The 22,873-nt window shown below is 38.3% G+C and overlaps 1 protein-coding gene and 1 long non-coding RNA gene across 6 annotated transcripts in view; one reads left to right on the top strand and one right to left on the bottom strand.

The window, feature by feature from the left end:
* Window positions 1-22,873, top strand: part of LOC137201726 (uncharacterized) — a 151,522-nt gene that overhangs the window by 97,370 nt on the left and 31,279 nt on the right. The window lies entirely within an intron of this gene.
* Window positions 1-22,873, bottom strand: part of LMNTD1 (lamin tail domain containing 1) — a 440,677-nt gene that overhangs the window by 6,385 nt on the left and 411,419 nt on the right. For 4 of the 5 annotated variants that reach the window (XM_067695955.1, XM_067695954.1, XM_067695958.1 and 1 more), the window contains 5 exons: window positions 16,292-16,478; window positions 15,634-15,753; window positions 13,653-13,867; window positions 12,872-13,042; window positions 4,171-4,780 (listed from right to left, as the gene is read on the bottom strand). In XM_067695955.1, coding sequence (XP_067552056.1) covers window positions 4,600-4,780; window positions 12,872-13,042; window positions 13,653-13,867; window positions 15,634-15,753; window positions 16,292-16,478 — 874 coding nt within the window. In that variant the 3' untranslated portion in view covers window positions 4,171-4,599. Of the gene's footprint in view, window positions 1-4,170; window positions 4,781-12,871; window positions 13,043-13,652; window positions 13,868-15,633; window positions 15,754-16,291; window positions 16,479-22,873 lie in introns of those variants that run through there. The other variant, XM_067695956.1, reaches the window with a different exon arrangement.

Genomic DNA, 22,873 nt, shown 5'->3' on the forward strand with positions numbered 1-22,873 from the left:
CAACTATACCCAACGCTTTCTTCTTCTCTGTGAGCTCAAAAGAAGAACTATCAAGTGAAATTGCTAGTATTTGATTACAAAGAAACAATATCCAGAAGCTGGATGTGAAAATGTGATTGGCAAGGAAGAGTAACAAAAATGCAGGGTGTTTCTAGTTAACACAGTGTTTCCCTCAGCCACTAACAGGGTTCTAAATCCAATGAATCAGGATGCTGTTTGGCACATCACAGGGTAAACTTTCTGAATAGTGAGTTATGGACCTGGAATATGGTTAAACAGGCTTCTAAGATATTTTCCTTACATAGGCAGTGGTTTAGACAGAACAATCTGGTCATCACTTCTCATCTTCTGGAGCAATTTGTTGGCCTGAAACAGATTAAATATTTTATGTGTGTCCTTCCAGACTGACTAGCCTGAGGATGAAGGTTTTGAATTGCACCCTGAAAGTGAGTTCTTCAGCAAAGTACTGTATTTTAGAGCTAAAAACACTTATAGAAAATTCCCATCTATAATTTCTTTAAGTTTAATGATGGGATTATCACTGGTAGTGGTGCTTGTTTTCATTTCAGAGTGTGATGGTAATTTCTTGGGGTTATTTGAGCCCCAAATATTTAACACTTAGTAACTTTAATCTGAATACTTTGACTTTCTAAAATAGTATTTTGTTTACTTGTGTGAATAAATGGATCATTAATGACATATTTCCATAAATGAGATTATAATCTTTCATAACTTTAAAATACTTTTGTTTTGTAATGTTGAAATGTTTTGAAATAAAAGACCTAGTCATGAAGTTACACAATCATTCTGTCATTAAGACTAATATCTTGTCAATGCAACAGGATAGAAAGCCCAGAGATAAACCCACACACATATGGTCACCTTATCTTTGATAAAGGAGGCAAGAATATACAGTGGAGAAAACACAGCCTCTTCAGTAAGTGGTGCTGGGAAAACTGGACAGGTACATATAAAAGTATGAAATTAGAACACTCCCTAACACCATACACAAAAATGAACTCATAATGGATTAAAGACCTAAATGTAAGGCCAGACACTATCAAACTCAGAGGAAAATATAGGCAGGACACTCTGTGACATAAATCACAGCAAGATCCTTTTTGACCCACCTCCTAGAGAAATGGAAATAAAAACAAAAATAAACAAATGGGACCTAATGAAACTTCAAAGCTTTTGCACAGCAAAGGAAACCATAAACAATACCAAAAGCCAACCATCAGAATGGGAGAAAATATTTGCAAATGAAGCAACTGACAAAGGATTAATCTCCAAGATTTACAAGCAGCTCATGCAGCTCAATAACAAAAAAAACCCCAATCCAAAAATGGGCAGAAGACCTAAACAGACATTTCTCCAAAGAAGATATACAGATTGCCAACAAACACATAAAAGGATGCTCAACATCATTAATCATTAGAGAAATGCAAATCAAAACTACAATGAGATATCATCTCACACCAGTCAGAATGGCCATCATCAAAAAATCTACAAACAATAAATGCTGGAGAGGGTGTGGAGAAAAGGGAACACTCTTGCACTGTTGGTGGGAATGTGAATTGGTGCAGCCACTATGGAGAACAGTATGGAGGTTCCTTAAAAAACTACAAATAGAACTACCATATGACCCAGCAATCCCACTATTGGGCATATACCCTGAGAAAACCATAATTCAAAATAAGTCATGTACCAAAATGTTCATTGCAGCTCTATTTACAATAGCCAGGACATGGAAGCAACCTAAGTGTCCATCATCGGATGAATGGATAAAGAAGATGTGGCACATATATACAATGGAATATTACTCAGCCATGAAAAGAAATGAAATTGAGATATTTGTAGTGAGGTGGATGGACCTAGAGTCTGTCATATAGAGTGAAGTAAGTCAGAAAGAGAAAAACAAATACCATATGCTAACAGATATATATAGAATCTAAGAAAAAAAAATGGTCATGAAGAACCTAGGGGTAAGACAGGAATAAAGACGCAGACCTACTAGAGAACGGACTTGAGGATATGGGGAGGGGGAAGGGTAAGCTGTGACAAAGTGAGAGAGTGGCATGGACACATATACACTACCAAACGTAAAACCGATAGCTAGTGGGAAGCAGCCTCATAGCACAGGGAGATCAGCTTGGTGGTTTGTGACCACCTAGAGGGTTGGGATAGGGAGGGTGGGAGGGAGGGAGATGCAAGAGGTAAGAGATATGGGAACATATGTATATGTATAACTGATTCACTTTGTTATAAAGCAGAAACTAACACACCATTGTAAAGCAATTATACTCCAATAAAGATGTTAAAAAAAACAAAAAAGTTAAGGTTATAACAAAATATGTTAAAAAAAAGACTAATATCTTGGAATTCTTTATAGGTTCATTAAAGAAACCTTTATTTCAGCTCTGAGAAGAGACATATAAATGGTGCTCACTTGTCTATTTTTTTAAAAAAGAAACTCCTACAGAAGTATTGTGATATTGCAATCAGAATTTTCTGAAATCAAGCAACAGAAGAGAAAAATCATTACTTTTAAATACATGATTTAGGGGCTTCCCTGGTGGCGCAGTGGTTGAGAGTCCGCCTGCCGATGCAGGGGACATGGGTTCGTACCCCGGTCCGGGAAGATCCCACATGCGGCGGAGCGGCTGTGCCCATGAGCCATGGCCGCTGAGCCTGCGCGTCCGGAAAACTGTTGCTTCGCAACGGGAGAGGCCACAACAGTGAGAGGCCCACGTACCGCAAAAAAAAAAAAAAAAAAATACGTGATTTAATATGATTTTCCTTTATAAAAGAGTTCCTACTTTTTTGATGTTATTATTTGATAATAAAAAATGAACTGAAACCCTTGGCATTTTGTAGTGTTCTTACAAGTAATTATATTCTATTCAGTGTGATTGTAAGAGGTCCAAGTAATTGGCCTTCTATATTCCAGAGGATAGGTATTTTGTTTTAAAATTTCTATATATCAATTCATACAATTTCTAGTTATGCTGTTGACTAATACTGCCATATGTATATATATATACAATATATATATATATATATACACACACACACACACACACACACACACACACATATACACACATATATTAACTGAAAATCTGGCCAGTCATAGAAGTGACATTCGACGTTCCAAATTCTTAATCTGGTAAATGTAAACAATGCAATACAGGTCTAAACACGAGTAAACAGAACAGATACTAATATGAAGGATACGTAAAGAACATTTATTTCAAACTTGTATTTGTTTTGCTTTGTTACCATCATGGATTGGAAGTATATTCTTTTTTTATTTTTATTTTATTTATTTATTTATTTTTTGCTGTTTTGGGTCTTCATTGCTGCGTGAGGGCTTTTCCCTAGTTGCGGTGAGCGGGGTTACTCTTCGTTGTGGTGCGCGGGCTTCTCATTGCGGTGGCTTCTCTTGTTATAGAGCACAGGCTCTAGGTGCGCGGGCTTCAGCAGTTGTGGTGTGTGGGCTCAGAAGCCGTGGCTCACTGTCTCCAGAGCGCAGGCTCAGTAGTTGTGTCGCACGGGCTTAGTTGCTCCGCGGCATGTGGGATCTTCCTGGACCAGGGCTCGAACCCGTGTCCCCTGCATTGGCAGGAGTATTCTCAACCACCCTGCCACCAGCGAAGCTCTGGAAGTATATTCTTATGGGAAAATAAATACTTTGATCCCAGAACAGATAGACTGGATCTATTGAAATGCAATGAGTCAGGCCCACAGTTTAACTAAAGTAAAATTCCATAAATGTGATCTTACTATAGAGCTTACACTGATGAGATTTTTTTTTTTTTTTTTTCCTGCGGTACGCGGGCCTCTCACTGTTGTGGCCTCTCCCGTGCGGAGCACAGGCTCTGGACGTGCAGGCTCAGCGGCCATGGCTCACGGGCCCAACCGCTCTGCGGCCTGTGGCATCGGCAGGCCGACTCTCAACCACTGCGCCACCAGGGAAGCCCCCTGAAGAGATTTTAACTGTTCCATTCCTGTATGCTGTTATCTATGTTCAAGTTTCCTTTGTTTTCTAACAGATTGACTTTTAAAGTGTGGCTTTGCAACCCTCAGAAACTAAGGAACATTATTGTTATTATTACTATAATAACATTTTTATGGAAGACAGTAGCAGCTGTCGAGTCTGCATTGGCTTTGAATGCAGCCACTTTATCTGCCGACTTGAACACAGTTGTCGTTCTCCCCTGAAGTGACATTGCGTTCATTGAGCAGGTTGAATATGTCACACAAGTAAGCAAGTTTTGCGACCCATTCTGTGTCACTGAAATGTGCTGCCAGTGGTGATGGTTTTTCTAAAAGTAATCTCTGGAGCGGCTCTCGTAACTCAGAAACTGTGGCCAGTGATCTATCTTTAGAAACCATGTCACTTCTGTGTATCAGACAAGACGTGTGTGCTCTGCACCCATCTCCTCACAGAGCTGCGTGAACAGACGTGGGTTAAGGGCATGTACTTTAATGTGGTTGATAATTTTAATTACATCCTGCAGAACACTGTTAAGTTCAGGTGACATTTTTCAGGTAGCCAGCATTTCTCTATGGATGACACAGTGCATAGACTCACATTCAGAAGCGACCTCTTTGACCTGAGTAGTGAAACCAGAAAGCCATCCAGTCACGGCAGCACCTCCGTCTGCATATACTGACACAAAGTGACCAATTCAGTTTTCCTGTTATGTAATCATTCAACGACTGTGGTGTTGGTTGGCAACAAAAGTGCACATAACATATCCTCATGCACATCCTCCTGAAAAATATATCACACAAAAACAAGCATTGTTGCCTTGTCAACATCAGTAGACTCGTCAACCTGGATTGAGTACCACAGTGACTCATTAATCCTCTCTAACAATTGTGCCTCAATATCCTCTATTCCATCAATTTGTCTACTTATAATGCTAGCCGAGAGAGGAACACGTGCCACCTTTTGAACTGCAGCCTCTCCTAAAAGTTCACGACAAATGTCCTTAGCAACAGGCAGGATCAACTCTTCACCAATACTAAGGGCTTCCCAGCTTTAGCAATGCGGTTAGCCACTAAGAATGATCCTCTCAGTGCAGACACATTTGAGGAAGTTGTGGCCTTCAATAATTGCTTCTGTTCGTGTTCATGTTTTTTTCTCTTGAGAAACTCCAAAGGCTTGTCTTTTAATGCAGGGTGCTTGGTCTCTACGTGGCGAAGCGTTTCATGGCTTCGTTGGATAGTGGGTCACCACATATTATACAAAATGGGCTTGGAGAATGTGAAACACCTGTTGCAATGAACCCGTATTTAAATAGGACTCTTGGTACTTTCTTTTAAATACAGCTTTCATTTTGTTGGCAGTCTTAGAGTCTTCTGCTGTCTCATGATTGGGTCTTTCCCCCTTTTCAAAGAAGCTCTCCAGCGACATTTGTGTTTTACTCATTTTGGCTAGGGTTAGCTTGTGGGCTTACCAAAACTGTGACTGAGAGAAGTGCACCGTGCGGGAAAGAGGTGCAGACAGAAGTGGTAAATAAAATAATGGGTGGGCCAGGCAAGGACTAAAATAAGTGGATTCTACTTAAAACCTGCCACCAAATGCAGCTGTACAATTGAAGTACATCAATTCCCTTACCACTATAAATCCTGCCACCAGATGCGGCTTAATTGTCACTTGCCACTCACGGACAGGGTTCTGATATGAGTCTGCAAGCAGTTGATTTATTGTGGTCTCTGTGCAGTCAGACCTCTCTGCTAATGATAATCTGTATTTGCAGCCGCTCCCCAGCGCTAGCATCACTGCCTCAGCTCCACCTCAAGTCATCAGGCATTAGATTCTCTTAAGGAGCGTGCAACCTAGATCCCTCGCATGTGCAGTTCACAGTAGGGTTCTTCCCCCTTGAGAACCTAATGCCGCAGCTGATCTGACAGGAGGCGGAGCTCAGGCAGTAGTGCGAGCGATGGGGAGCGGCTGTAAATACAGATGAAGCTTCGCTTGCTCGCCTGCCGCTCACCTCCTGCTGTGCGGCCCAGTTCCTAACAGGCCACAGACCAGTACCAGTCCATGGCCCAGGGGTTGAGGACTCCTGCTCTAATATCTCCAAGTGCATACTACATTCTATCAAAAGTGTCTTTCTTGTTTTTTATTTTTCTAAATTTTTATTGTGGAAGATTCCATACATACAGAAAATATGAAGGGATAATACAACCACATCTGTATACCTGTCACCCAGATTCACTAATTAATATTTTGGCACATTTGCATTATCTATCTATGCTTATACCACACCAGACCGTTAGGAATCAAGTAAAGATTTCTGTATGGATCTATGAACAACGAATATAGCCTCAATGAAATTAACACACCTAAGGAAAAAACAGTGATTTGTCCATATCTAACATTCATAGATTTACCTGATTGTCTTAAAAATGTCCTTTCTAGCTGAGATTTTTGTTTTCTTTTTGATCAGTAGTCTGTTAAGTGAAACTAAATGGTAATGATCCCATGTGGGCCATCTCGTTTAGACTTGACAGTGGCTGACACAAGATGGTTTCTCTCTATCTTAGTCTGGAGATGTGCCAATACAGGGCATTTAGGATGGCTTTTCTATCCTCAACACATGGCTTCATCCCTGACTTGAAAGATGGCAGCTCCACCCTGTAATCATGGCACAGAGGTGACACAGAGGAGCACACTGTCCAAGGGCATGATCCAGATGCTGTGTACACAATTTCTGTTCACATTCTATCATACAGAATGTAGACGCATGGTTCCGCCTAGATACAGAGACTGAGAAAAACAGGCTTTATTCTTGGTGGCCATGAGTTTAGGTTTCCCTGGACCTATGGGTCTTGTGTCTAAAGGAACAATGGTTTAGGGGCAGTAATTAGCCATCTCTGCCATGAGATGTTCCTGGAAATGACTGCGCTCTGATGAACTATAATAAGACGAATACATTGCAATATATTGATATGCTTAGACGTATTTCAGGTGAGACTATTTTTCTCCTACACTAAATAAGCCTCATATTATTCACATTTATTTTGAGCTCATCAGTCTATTTTTTAAGGTTTTCTTTCTCCCTCCTTGTCAGGGTGTAAGTTGTCAGTGCTCATTACTGTAACTATGCTTTCTTCCCTTTCTAATTTTCCTTTTCTTTGTCATCAAGTTTCTAAAAATAAACTTTTATAAGTATAACATACATGCAGGAAAGTTCACAAGTCATAACTGCACAGCACGGTGAAAACAGTGATTCATGTAAACACCACTCAGATCAAGAAATGGAATATTGTTAGTATTCTAGAAGCAGTTTTGTGTAATCTTCAAGTACTATTCCTTTCTTTCTTCCAGAGATAACACTATTCTGACCTTTAACACCATGGCATAGTTTTGTATGTTTTTGAATTTTATATAAACGGAATTGTATAATATATGTTCCTTTCGGTATGGCATCTTTTGTTCAATATTATGATTCAATGGTGTTACTGCATGTAACAGTAGTTAGTTTTCATTGCTTATGGGATTGTATTAATATATCATAATTTATCCATGTTATTGTTGATGAACAATTGGATTGCTTCTACATTTTGGCTAATACAAATAGAGTTGCTATAATTATTGTATTTGTCATTTGGTCCACATGTGTATGTATTTGTTAGGCATATATAATTCCTGGGAATAAAACTGATGAATTATGGGATTATTTGTAAATTCATTTTTCTTGCCTTATTGCACTCGGACTTCTGGTACAATGCTGAACAGAAGTAATCATAAAGAGAATTCTTGCCTTGAGCTGAATCTCAAGGGGAAAACTTCAATTACTTCACCATTTAGTATGATAGTTTGCATTAGGATTTTTGTAGATATAAAGGAAATTCTTTATAATCCTAATTTTCTAAGGTTCTCTCCTCACGGGTGGGTATTGAATTTTATCAAATGATTTTTCTATATCTATTGAGATGGTTGTAATTTTCTTCTTTATTCTGTTAACTAATTAATTTTCAAAGCTTGAACCAACTTTGCATTCTTGAAATAAATCCACTTTGTTTGTGATATATTATCCCCAAATAACCCATGTATCAAAGAAGGTCACATTGAAAATTAGAATATATTTTGAACTGAATGATGATGAAAGTATGAAATATATGTCAGAAACACAACATTCGTATACTATTCTTTCAGTGTTTATCCCAGATTCCAGCATGCATACTTGATTTACTAAAGTCTAATATAAATTGTTACTTTTATAACTTATTGGACAAATCATGAGATTTAGAGTACTTTAACTCCATTTACTCCCCTCCCAATTTTTGTGCTATTGCTGTTGTTATTATAGGTTAATTGTGTCCCTCCTAAATATATGTTGAAGTCCTAACCCCTTGAGGTTGTGAATTGGAAACTGGGTCTTTGTAGATGTAATGAAGTTAAGATGATGTCATACTAGATTAGAGTGTGCCTTAATCCAATGACTCGTGACGTCCTTAAAAGAAGAAGGAAGTATGGACACAGATACACAGATCATGTGAAGATGGAGGCAGAGGTTAGAGTGATGTATCTACAAGACAAGAAATACCAAGGAATGCCAGCAACCAACAGAAGGTAAGAAGAGGCAAGGAAGGATAATCCCCTAAAACCTTCAGAGACAGAGTGTTTGGCCCTGGTGACAACTTGATTTGACTTCTAGTCTCCAGAACTGTGAGAGAATAGATTTGTTGTTTTAAGCCACCGAGTTTATGGTACTTTGTTACTGTAGCCCTGTGAAACTAATACAGTTGTCATGTATTTAAATTCTCTCTATATTTTAAACCCTATGAGGCAATATTAGTATTGTTTTGTGTAGTGAATATTCATTTATGTTGATCCATGTTTTGACTCTGCATTTTTTTTCACTTCTTCCAACATCTCTGTGCATCCTTCTAAGATCATTTTCTTTCTAGTTGAAGTATTTCCTTAATGTGGGTTTGCTGTTGATGAATTCTCTCAGCTTTTGTTTGCCTGAGAATGTCTTTATTTCACCTCATTTTTTGAACTTGATTTTTGCTTGGTATAGAACTCCAGGATAGTTCTTTTTAGTACATTAGCACACTGAAGATTTCATTCCATTGTCTTCTGACTTCCATTATTTGGTTTTCTGAAGTTTTATTATAATATATAGGTGTAGTTTCCTTTGGATTTGTGCTGCTTAGAATTTATTTTTCTTGTTTCTGTGGCTTGATGCCTTTCATCAATTTTTGAGATTTTTGTCATTATTTCTTTAAATATTACTTCTGCCCCAGTCTTGCTCTCCTGTCCTTTTGGGACTCAAATTATAACTCTACAAGACCAACTTGTCCCCAGTCTCTTTTTCTAACCTGCTTTGTTCTTCTTTTTCTTCTTCTTACTTTTCTATTCTTTCCTTCCTTCCTTCTTTCCTCCTTGATTTTGGAATATTTTCCACTCCACTTCATTTTCAACACTGCTTCCAAAATTCTCTTTAAAATGCAGATATAACTCTATAAGATGCCTGTTTAAAAACCTTCAGTGTCTCCTATTCTGTCTGTCCTTCATCAAACATGTATTAAACTATTGTGTCATGCGCTGTATTTAGTGCCATTTATGTAAATTAAAAATACATCAATTATACTATACATGTTTTATGAATTAATATATATGTAATTAAAGTGTGACAATGAGGACCAGAATGACTTATTCCTATTTCATATCAGAACTCAAAAGAAGATCAAAGGGGATTTCAAATTTATGGGATTTTTGGTAATGTGAAGCAATATGACAAAATGTTAGCATGCATTAATCTTGAAGGATAAGTACATGGGTGCTTTTAACGTTATCCTCTATACTTTCTGTATTTTAACATGTTTAAAAAACAAAAAGTGCTTGGTATAAAGTAAGCATGAGATGTGTAGATGTTTCTTTAAAATTATCTTAATTGTTAGTCTCTAAGCTCTTCTATAATACATTTGAGAGGCACAGTTAAAAACAAGGCAGCTATTCCCAGTAGAAGAGTCACGTGCAACTGAGATTCTTTCTTCTGTAACTCAGCAAACTAGCTTATTTATCACTGTAGAGGGGAAAAAGCAGGATTGAAGAAATTTTGAGTAAAATTGGTGAATTTTTGTTTTATCTCTTTTTTTCTTTGTCAATTATTGAGGAGTGTGCTACTGATAGCAAATAGCCCAATGGTAGGCAAATTAAAAAGAGACTGGCTAATTAGCAAACAAGGTAACTTTCGCTTGAAGAATCATGTTACATATTTTTTCAAGGAAATGAACTATTGATTCAGGGACTGCTGTTACCCAATCAATGATCAACAAGTCATTCATAACATCCGTCTCTTTGTGGCCATCTTTCTCAATTGAAATAAAAGAAAAACTCTTAAAATTCTGATGTATATCTGTTAATATTGAAAATTTAATGAATAGAAAATTTAAAAAGTATGTAATGATGAACAGAGACCCTGAAGGTATCAAAGCAACTCTCTTTTAAAATTATCATTACAGGGCTTCCCTGGTGGCGCAGTGGTTGAGAGTCCACCTGCCGATGCAGGGGACACGGGTTCATGCCCCAGTCCGGGAGGATCCCACATGCCGCGGAGTGGCTGGGCCCGTGAGCCATGGCCGCTGAGCCTGCGCGTCCGGAGCCTGTGCTCCGCAACGGGAGAGGCCACAACAGTGAGAAGCCCATGTACCGCAAAAATAAATAAATAAAATTATAATTACATAATATACAAATACACGACTTCCCTGGTGGTGCAGTAGTTAAGAATCCGCCTGCCAATGCAGGGGACATGGGTTCAAGCCCTGGTCCAGGAAGATCCCACTTGCTGTGGAGCAACTAACCCCATGTGCCACAGCTACTGAGCCTGTTCTCTAGAGCCTGTGAGCCACAACTACTGAAGCCCCTGTGCCTAGAGCCCGTTCTCCACAACAGGAGAAGCCACCACAATGAGAAAACTCGCACACCACAACGAAGAGTAGCCCCTGCTCGCCGCAACTAGAGAAAGCCCACATGCAGCAATGAAGACCCAACGCAGCCAAAAATAAATAAATAAATTTATAAAAAAATATACAAATACAGTGAAATTTATGTTGAATAGAAAAAATTACTGAATAATCAAGGTGAGTTGCCACCACTATAAAAAGGTGCAACAAGAAAATTTGAAGTCAAATTTCTTTGGAAAACAAGTTGTTCAAAATAAGTAAAACAGTGAAGGCTATCATTAATTGGCAAAAAACATGAATGTACTTCTTGGAAATCGCAAATCTAACTCATAAAGTACTAAATATGTGTGTCCATAAAATATATATATGTATATTAAATGTATATGTGTATATAAAACATTGCTGAAAGAGCTCTTTAAATATCAGACACAAGTCTCTTACTTTACAGATGAAGAAACTCAGGCACAAAGATATAGGATACTTAATTTTATGCAATGGAATACATTCAGGAATTTACAGAATTTCCATCATTCCACTTGTAAAAGGTATTATTTTGGAGGGTGCTATTTCCCAACATGTGCTCGCATACTAACATGGTGGTTCTTATACTGTGTGTACAGAATCCTGTGATTCCAGAGAGGTGTCTCAAAGGTCACAGGGAAGGAGGAAAGAAGAAGATGGATGTAGTGGGTAGTGGGAATCACTCTTCATCTTGGACGGGTCTCCTTTTATCCGTTTCATATACTGGGATTCTGCAAAGATTTCATTTAAAAAAGCATCCCTGGCCTCCCTGGTGGCGTAGTGGTTGAGAGTCCGCCTGCCGATGCAGGGGACACGGGTTCGTGCCCCGGTCCGGGAGGATCCCACATGCCGCGGAGCGGCTGGGCCCATGAGCCATGGCTGCTGAGCCTGCGCGTCCGGAGCCTGTTCTCTGCAACGGGAGAGGCCACAACAGCGAGAGGCCCGCGTACCACACACACACAAAAAAACAAAATAAATAAAATAAAAAAAGCATCCCTCTGCTAAGTATAGGTTTGTAAATCATTATAACCTCACCAGGATACAGCTGCTCCATGAAAGTCTTTCTCCATAGCTTAGAATCTGCACTGTGTCTAATCAGTTCTTCTTAATCATTTGGCGGCATCTGGTAAACCTCATGGACTTTCTTGCCAGAAAACATCATATAGGCATACATTTTTTCCTCCAAGTTTAGCCATATTCATGGACTTCCTGAAGTCCATTAACAGATCCTGGGCTAATAACACCAACTCTAAAAGCTTTATTTAGAGGATTTAAATAAGAAATTTCTGGGTGAAAAAGAATAAGAATTTGGTAATAATATTAGAGTGTGTTTGGAAAAGATGGATATTTTTAGCACAGCTTAACTTATAGGACCAATTTATCCTGCCGAATGAAAAACAAAATATACTTTTGACCAAACTTCAAGAAGCCTATGTACTCTTTTTTTTTTTTTTTTTTTTTTTTTTGCGGTATGCAGGCCTCTCACTGTTGTGGCCTCTCCCGTTGCAGAGCACAGGCTCCGGACGCACAGGTCCAGCGGCCATGGCTCATGGGCCCAGCCGCTCCGTGGCATGTGGGATCTTCCCGGACCGGGGCACGAACTCGTGTCCCCTGCATCGGCAGGCGGACTCTTAACCACTGCACCACCAGGGAAGCCCAAGCCCATGTACTCTTGCTGGCCACGCTGTTCTTTGGATTCGTTGATGCACTCAGATAACTGTGCTAGAGCAAATACGTGAACGGCTCACGGTACTTGCTTTCGAGGCCATCTGTTCTTGAGGATATGAATACTTTTTAATACTTAGAGACTTTTACAACTTAACCACCTTTTCACCAGTTCTACACACACACACACACACACACACACACACACACTCACCACTTACTCTCCACTGGAATAAGTATCCCTTTGACTTACCTGGCTAGATCAGGCTTGGCTGACTGAGACCTGGGCTGTCTGTCTAAGCTGCGTTCAGTCATGTAGGTGTTGTGAGGATCAATCAGTGAACAGTAAGGATGTGCAGAGACATGAGGACTGTGGCACCAGGGGCTGCGATTGGGGAAAAGGGTTGGTGGGATTTCTTTTTCTCTGTAAAAGAAAAATTAAGCCCAAATTGAACCCCAAAGGCACTTCATACAGTGGCATTAATAATGAAAGCTCAATTAGAGTGAAAGCATGTTCCAAGACCAGAGAATATGGCTTTTCCAGACTTTGTGGGCACCCCCATTATCACATCAGAAGCATTTGCCTACAAATGAATAACATAAATTCTGTTCTTTCAGCCACAGCCAGCTCTTGATCCAAGATGAAAATTCTAGATGATGCAAATCTTCCTCCACCTAAGCACTGCCAAAGGTGTGGTGATAACTTCATCTCTGCACTGCTCCACAGCCTTACCTCTAACAGCAGTGCTGTTATGGAATGAAATGACCAGAGGGGTCTTGATATCACCCAGTGGAAATTGACAGCCTTTATCATCCCATGAGTTTACCCTACTAGCTCTGTGTTTTTATGTTTTAAAACATAAAAGCTATTACGGTTTTTATGGTCTTATTCAAAATAGGAGTGTTTTGGTCTTTATTGATTTACCTATTCATCATATATCTACTTGTCAGCCAGTCACTCCCACCGGTTCAGCCCTTATTAATTGAGGGAAGGACTTAATTTAAAAAAAAAAAAGAAAACAAGCAACTTTTACCTTGTAAGAGAAGCTTGAACTCGTTCCACCTGATATTTTGAGATATCTTGCTTAGATTGGTCTTGTTTTTCTTTAGTTGTAGTTGTAGCTGCTGGCCAATGAAACATGTGCCTTCGAGATGTTGGACTTACTACTGAGCATCTGTCACATTCAATGTCAGTCTCTAATTTCTCCCATGCTTGCTTCCAGTGGATAGGAGTGTACCAGGCAACAGCCTAACAAAAATGATTTATTAACATGAAATACTATTGAAGTTATAGGTTTTCTTTTTTAAATGATATAGGCTTATTGCAATAAAATTTCAAAGTCAAACTGTAATGTCATTTACGTCCTGTGTAAGGATTAGTGAAACACATGATGAGGCTGTAGTAAGACATCCTGGCCTTAGTTTCCAGTTGTGAAAATTACAAGCTGTATAACCTCAGGCAGATTAGTCACCTACTGTCTTGGACTGTGTCCTCATACGTAAAATGGGGAGGGTGGTGGTGAGGGTGTTATATGAGGGTGTGGTGAGATTCAGTTAAGCTACTGAATTTTGTAACTATAAAGAACTATGCAAACAGTAGTTGTAATATTAGTAAGTTAAATTTTCAATAGTTAAGACTCTATCTATCTATCTATCTATCTAGCCTTATTTGAGATGGGGAAATGGGCATTAGAACTAAAGACATGGAGAGGAAACCACATTCTCCAGGCTAGAATCCTAGGTGGGCAGGTTTTTTTTTTTTGGTTTCCTGAATATGTGGCATATATGTGCACATATATGTGCAAAAATTATTCAGAAAAATCATGTGTAGGGACTAATAATTATGTTTTTGTTCAACATGAGAAAAGTTAGGCACCGAAGTGTGCCCTATCATTCTACTTGTTCTCATGATCTGTTTTTAGTTTATAAAATTAGAGGTTTGGGTTGATGCTGTAACCATTACCAAACCCTTTGTTTGCCAGCTAAACAGACATAAATGCAACACAAGGCAAGTGCAGCTAGGCTAGGCCCACAGCAAAGGAAGAGAAAGATGAAATCTTTCTTAAAAGGTTTAATTTCATGGCTCACAGCAGGAAAACCCCACGTTTGGTTCGGTTCATCAGTTAGGGATTCTCCTTTTTTGCAGCTCAAACATAGATATTTGCGTGGCAAATATGTTTATGATCTTTTGAGTGCAATCTCTCTCAGTTAGATTGTAAGCCTTTCCTAGCCAAGGGCAATATTTTATTTCTTCCTGTACTATAGGGGGCTTAAAAACGTCTGATGATAATGACAGTGATAATGTGATAAAATGATGTTTTAATTTCACCTCTGGAATGTGGACCATAGGAACCCTGTAGGCTCTTTTGTCTGGTTTTATTTTACTGTTGCCATTTTGCCTATCATGTGACCTTGAGCCAGCCATTTAACTTTCCAAGCCCCATTTTCTTCCTTTGTAAAATGCTTAAATAATCTGAGAATCAAAGGAGATAACGTACATATAAATAGCCCTTTGAGTTTCTATGGCACAGGAGCGGTCTGTTCCATATCTGAATCTCTAATAGAAAACAGTGTATTGGCAAAGTCCCAGGCGTTGAATCATATAAGATGCCTATTAAATTTTTGACACGTAATATAGAGGCTACAAATCATATAGGACAACAATGTGGTTGGTGAAAAATATCTAGCCCTGTTTAAAAATCAGTAGACTTGGGGCTGCCCTGGTGGCTCAGTGGTTAAGAATCTGCCTGCTAATGCAGGGGACGTGGGTTCGAGCCCTGGTCCGGGAAGATCCCACAAGCCGCGGAGCAACTAAGCCCGCGCGCCACAACTACTGAAGCCCGCATGCCTAGCGCCTAGAGCCAGTGCTCTGCAACAAGAGAAGCCGCCGCAATGAGAAGCCTGCGCACCACAACGAAGACTAGCCCCCGCTCGCCGCAACTAGAGAAAACCCGCGTGCAGCAACGAAGACCCGACGCAGCCAAAAAAAAAAAAAAAAAAGAACAGGACACTGACTTCACCATTAGGTTTGCACAGGATTGTTGTACAATTGGGGCTTGTCCTAAATCTGTTTTGTTCCTTCCAAAGAAAATCTGATGGTGGTTGGTGCTTTGCTTCAGATGCTGCTGCCCAGACCTGAAAGAAAATAGTTTGTTAATAACAATTGCCATTGGAGTTCAACATAGTTTTATAAATGTCAGAGGGTTATTGCAACACATCTTTCTAAGCAGGTGAGGTTTTTAAACTATAATGACTGTATAATATGTAATGTCAAGCTGTGTAACTGAACAGCTACCGTATGTGGTTTAAAGTAAAGCCCAAGAAAGAGAGGGGAACTCTCCAGTGTCACCTAAACAAACCCTCTCTTTGTATTTTCTTTAAAGATTATGTCTGCTTAGTTTTAGGAACGTAGGTATTTTATTTTGATAGTTAAATCATAAAAGCACAGAGTATTGTATGCCAAATTGAAGAAAGCTATGGAAATTTAATTATGGGTATTCATTTATATCCAGAGATGGACAAAGTGGCACAATTAACCAACAACAACCAAAAAATCACATTTAACAGAGAGATCAAGGGATGAAGAAAGCACTGGTGCTAAGCCATGGTCTGACTGGGTAAATGAGTTTTCCCTGAACAAATCTAGTTCAGAGTATTTATATCTTATACTCACTGTTACCGTGGAATTGGCCTGCATTTTGATATTGGGAAGGAATTGGTACAGAGAGACTGTTTGTCCATCCACATTTTGTTGGAGAATATGATTTCCGATTTCCAGTTCTTTGTCAAGGGAAGAGTTAATGAGCTTCACGCATAAACCTTTGACATTCACTTCAGCTATTTTAATGTCTCCAAGAGCACTAGAAAATAAAACTCAAAGATTATAAGGTGTCTTCAGATGAGCGTGTCTTTAGCTCACTTTAAGGACTGAATAATAAATATGCTTTGGAAGTTGTTCCTAAGCTGTATATTCTGTTGGACAAATTCCGTGTAGAAATAGTGTATTTTGTGCCTTAAGCAAATGGCTTGATTTCTTAGTTCTGTTTGGTTATCTGTGCAACAAAATGATCTTTCACATAAAATAAACTTTAAAAATGCTTTAGGTATCAACATAAAAATGCCATTGGGAGGTACTATTATTATTATTTAAATTTCCTACTGTTCTTCACAAGAAATACTGAGACATGAAACTCTCAAGTAGATCAAGAGGAAAGTTAAACTATTTAGTTTATTTCTGATAAGGTTACTGTGAACATGAATTGCAACTATATGCTTAAAAGAATTCTGCAAACTTAAAACATACACATATAAGATGGTATTTTTTCCCCTTCTAACATTTCGAGAGCTTAGTATGTATCAAGGACCAGGTTAAACATTTATATATCAGCATTTTTCAGAGTGTGGGTCACAACCTATAAGTATTGGGTTGGCCAAAAAGTGCCTTCTGTGTTTAAGTAAAAATAAAAGACACATTTTTCATTTGCACCAAGAACTTTATTGAACAACGTATTCATCCTTTTATTCCACTATCTTCTGCCATTTTTCAGGCAACTTCATAATTCCATCTTCCCAAAACTTTTTATCTTTTTGAGCAAAGAACTTGTCCAGGTGCCTTTTACAGTCTTCCGGGGAATTGAAAATTTTTAGTAAGAGAATTTTGTAAAGACCCAAATAAATGGAAATCCGAAGGTGCAATGTTTGGTGAACATGGCAGATGAATCAGAACTTCCCAGCCAAGCTGTAACAGTTTTTGCCTGGTCATCAAAGAAATATGTGGTCTTGCCTTATCCTGATGGAAGATTATGTGTTTTCTGTTGACTAATTCCGGATGCTTTTCATCGAGTGCTGCTTTCAGTTGGTCTAACTGGGAGCAGTACTTGTGGGAATTAATCGTTTGGTTTTCTGGAAGGAGCTCATAATAAAGGGCTCCCCTCCAGTCCCACCATATACACAACATCACCTTCTTTGGATGAAGACCCGCCTTTGGTGTGGTTGGTGGTGGTTCATTTCGCTTGCCCCACGATTTCTTCCATTCCACATTATTGTACAATATCCACTTTTCATGGCCCATCACAATTTGTTTAAAAAGCGGAACGTTTTCATTACATTTCAGTAGAGAATCGTATGTGGAAATACAGTCAAGAAGGTTTTTTTTGCTTAACTTATGTGGAACCCAAACATCAAAGCGATTGACGTAACTAAGCTGGTGCAAATGATTTTCAATGTTTGATTTGGATATTTTGAGTATGTCGGCTATCTCCCGCATGGTATAACGTTGATTGCTGTCAGTTAATGTCTCGAGTTGATCGGTATCAACTTCAACTGGTCTACCTGACCATGGAGCGTTGTCCAGCGAGAAATCTCCACCACAAAGTTTTGCAAACCACTTTTGACACATTCGATCAGTCACAGCAACTTCTCCATACACTGCACAAATCTTTTTTTGCATGTGGGTTGCATTTTTACTTTTCTTGAAATAATAAAGCATAATATGCCGAAAATGTTGCTTTTTTTCTTCCATCTTCAATATTAAAATGGCCACACAAAAATTCACCAATTTTGACGTCTTTTTTAAATGCATGCTTATATGACAGCTGTCACATACAATCTAACAAAATTGTTTTGAATGAAGTTAAAGACAACTAAGTGCTACTAGAGTCATCTTACGGAAAAAAAACGAATGAAACTTTTGGCCAACCCAATAAGCCATGAAATCCCTTTGGTGGGTTAGGGACATAACTTTAAAAATGAAATATACCCCTACCAATAATAGGAACCAATACTTATGATGTGCCAGGCACTTTTAAGATATTATCAATAAATCTATGATTTCATATCTATAATTCCGAAATGCAAACATATCTGAAAAACCAAAAGATTCTTAAAAAAACACACTTAAAGCAAAATCTGACCTGAATTCCTTTGGTGGCAAAACCTGACCTGAAACTGAGGACAGGCTAGTTACTGTCTTCATTCATGATTTGTGTAACTATTCATAAATTTGGCTGTGGAAAGATTACTGTTTGATTTTGGATACTTCTCCAAGCCCTATTGGGGTGTTACGTAATATGTGTTCTAGTCACCATATTACTTTCTTAAAATCCTCCAAATTCTGAATTTGGAAACATGTAAGTCTCCAAATGTTTTGGTAAAGGCATTGTGGACTGGTAGTTACTTATTTAATTCTCACAAAAGGCTACATATTTCTTATTGAAGTTCACCATAAAAAATTTGAAAAAAACTGTATCACCTCATTTAATTCTCACAACAACCCAGTGAGACAGGTACTATTTTTAGTCCAACTTTATAGAAAAGGAAACTGAGGTTTAGAGAGATTAACTGCCATGTCCAAGTTCTCTCAATAAATGTCAGTTCTTGTTCTTCTTTTGCAACTAGTAAAATCTCAAAGAAGTTTGATCCAACCATTCAAATTGTTTAAATTTTGTATACACCCTGGTGGTTGAGCACTGCTAGAAGATACACACACATACACACACACACACACACACACACACACACACACACACACACAGTATAGACTGCTGCCAGCAAATGAATTAGTGGCCTCCAGCCACATGTGGGCCCTTAGCGATTGGCAGCAAACTGTGTTCTTCATGAGCTGAGCCAGCACCTTCTGTCATTCCCTCAACAACGTTCAAATCCCTGCCTCACATCTCCAGTTTTATTGTCAGAAAATGATCTCACTAAGAAAATAGAGCCATCAGAAAGAAGTGTGTTTTCCTGCTTTCCACTTAGATGCAGGTTCACCCATGCCCACACTGACCTCTTCGTTCTAGCCACCTCGTTTCAGTGCAAGAGGAACCCTTCTCCCATCTAAAGTGAAACTCTGCTTACCACCTCCTGCTGCTGCTTTGGTGTTTCAGTCTCATTCATTTTTCTCCTTTCACACCAACCTCTCCCTCTAGACTGCCTCTTTCCCCCAAATATGTACATATCTTCCAAGTGCTATAACCTTAAAAAAGAAAAACACAATCCTCCTCTGGCTTCCACTTCCTACTGCCATCACAACCGAGCTTTTGGAAAGACTACGGCATGAGTTCTTCATCTCTTATTCACTCCCTCAACCCACGACCATATATTTCTGCCTTAGACCAAGATGATTAGGCCCTCTTAAATTGGTCATCAATCAGTAAATTGAGTGGTAACTTTTCAGTCTTTGTCTTTTTTTAAATAGAGGTATAATTGACATATAACATTATATTAGTTTGGGGTGTACAACATAATGATTCAGTATTTGTATATAAGGCAAAATGATCACCACAATAAATCTAGTTAACAACATTGATCACCATATATAGTTACAATTATTTTTTCTTGTGAGGACAACTGTTAAGATCTACTCTCCTAGCAACTTTCAATACAATACAGTATTAGTAACTGTGGTCTCCATTCTGTACATTACATCCCAATGACTTATTTATTTTAGAAATGGAAATCTGTACTTTTTGACCCCCTTCTCCCATTTTGCCCACTCCCCACCTCTTGCTTCTGGCAACCAATCTGTTCTCTGTATCGATGAGTTCTTTTTTTTTTTTTTAGCTTTCATTGATAAGTGAGATCATATGGTATTTGTCTTTCTCTGACTTATTTTACTTAGCACAATGCCTTCGAGGTCCATCCATGTTGTTGCAAATGGCAAGATTTAATTCTTTTTTTATGGCTGAATAATATTGCATTTTATATTTATACCACATTTTATTTACCAATCGTCCATTGATGGACACTTAGGTCGTTTCCATATCTTGGCTATTGTAAATAATGCTGCAGTGAATATGGTGGTGCATATATCTTTTTGAATTAGAGGTTTTGCTTTCTTCAGATAAATACACAAAAGTGGAATTGCTGGATTATATGATAGTTCTGTTTTTAATTTTTTGAGGGACTTCCATACTGTTTTCCATAGTGGTTCAATTTACATTCCCACCACTCAGTCTTTGTCTTAATGTCTCTGTGATACCTGCCTCTGCCAGACAGGTCCTTCTCTCCTTGTTTCCCCAAGTCCACTGTTTTTCTTCTACCAGTCTGGTTGCTCCTTTATAGTCTCTTTTTCAGATTTCTCTTCCTTCATCCATTTCTCAGACGTGAATCCCTGGGATTCTGCCCTTAACCCTCTTTTATTCCCATCACACTCTATACACGTGATATCACCCACAAACAGCGTTTTCAGCAACCATTAATACACTGATGACTGCTAAATCTAAATCCTTTTCCTGCTGAGCTTCAGACCCATAGACCCCGTAGAAAGAAAGACCCCAAAGATACCTCTAAATCAACATGCCCCAAAATGAATTCATCATTTTAGAAAAGTAGAAAACCTATTCCAGGAAATTTCATCATCATTTATCCTGTTGGCCACGCCTGAAACTTCTATTACTTTCCTGCTGTCTTATCCTTCTTGCCTTATCTGTGATGATGTTCTATTAATATTACTCTTTAGTATCTTCTGTATATAGTGCCTTCTCTCCATCCCTATTGCTGCTGTCTTCATTAGATCCCAATGACTTATTTGTGATGATGTTCTATTAATATTACTCTTTAGTATCTTCTGTATATAGTGCCTTCTCTCCATCCCTATTGCTGCTGTCTTCATTAGGCTCTCATCACCTCTGTGTCACAGTGTAACAGTGTCTTAACTGGTTTCTCCAGTCTTGCTCCCTCCTAACCATTCAACATTTTGCTTCCAGAGCAATCTTTGTACAAGGATAAATCCTTCAAAGTCTGACCATTTCTTTCTAGAGAGAACACCAATGTCACAGCATGGAAACAAGGCCCTACGTAATCTATCAGCCTCTTTAATTTCTTTTTTTCCCTACTTCCTATCTTTGCTTAAATTGCAAAACCACAAGAATTTCTCACAAGACTTGTGATAATTCATGTCATTGCATGCTTCACCCATTGCCTGTGCATGCGCTATTCCTTCTTCTTGTTCCACAACACTTGAAATTTTCAGACTTCTTAATACTTAATATCTTGGGTACAAAATATCTCATTGTTATTTTAACTTGATTTTCCCTGTTTATAGTGCAGCTGAGTAAGCTACTTATTGGCTACTCAGTTTTCTTTTGAAAATTGTCTTTCATATAATTTAGTCCATTTCTATAGGGTTGTTTTACATTTTTATGATGGATTTATAGGATAGTATTTAAATATATACAGAAATTTTTGAAAGAACTGTGTGGTAATAAGTGGGTATTATCCATGTTAAGTTGCTATGTTGGTAATAACTTCCTATGACAGCAAGAGAAAACTAACATATGCTTCTTATGAATTGTAGAATCACAGTGCTAAAAATATTGCCTGCAGTTTTGGTCTCAATGCCCTCACCAGAGATTTATTCCAGAGTTTTCTGTTTTCTATTTTTCTGTTGATAAACCAGCTACCAACCTTTTTGTTGTTCCTTTGAAGGTAAGTGTCCTTTTTCTCTGGCTAAGATTTTCCTTACTTCTGTTTTAGAAGTTTTTCTACATCATACCTAAGGTTTTGTTTTTTTTTTTTTGTCCCCTATGTTTTCTCTTGCTGGGAGTTGGTAGTGTTGTTTGTACCTGTGGCTTGATGTATTTCATTTTTGGGAAAATTCTCTGCCAGTATTTCCACCAATACTGTTCTACCTCAGTCCTTCTCTACTCTCCTTAGTGACTTCAATTACAAGCATTTAGATTTTTAAAAATCTTGCCCTAAGTTTTCCTTATGCTTGTTTTTTCTAATCTCTTTGCTCTCTATAATTCAGCCTGGATGTTTTCTTCTGAGAATGTTCCGGTTCAATAATTCTCTCTTCTGTTGCATCAAATATATTGTTAAACTCATCTACTTTTGAAATAGTAATTTCTGTTATTGGATTTTTTTCCTAGAATTTCCTACTGATTCTTTTATTTTTAGTTTCCAGTTCTATGCTAAAAATTTTTCTTGTCATTTAATTCCTTGACTATTTTAGTCAAGGTTATTTAAAAATCCCTGTCAGATAACCATAATATCTGGATCACCTAGGCCTGTTTTTATTGTCCATTTTTAATCTTAGTTTTGGGTCAACTTTTATAGTTTGTATGCCTTGTTATTTTTGACTTAGTGCCTAGTATGATAGATTAAACATTGCAGAGGTAATTTAAAGCTATGTATAATTTTTTCTTGATCCAGAGAGGATTTACTTTAACTTCTGGCAGCCATCTACATTGGGGGGAAACCACTTTAATCCAATCAGGGTGTGAAATAATTTGACACTAGGCTTTGGCCCCAATTA

The sequence above is a fragment of the Pseudorca crassidens genome, chromosome 11, assembly GCF_039906515.1.
Source record: "Pseudorca crassidens isolate mPseCra1 chromosome 11, mPseCra1.hap1, whole genome shotgun sequence".
NCBI classification, from domain to species: Eukaryota; Metazoa; Chordata; class Mammalia; order Artiodactyla; family Delphinidae; genus Pseudorca; species Pseudorca crassidens.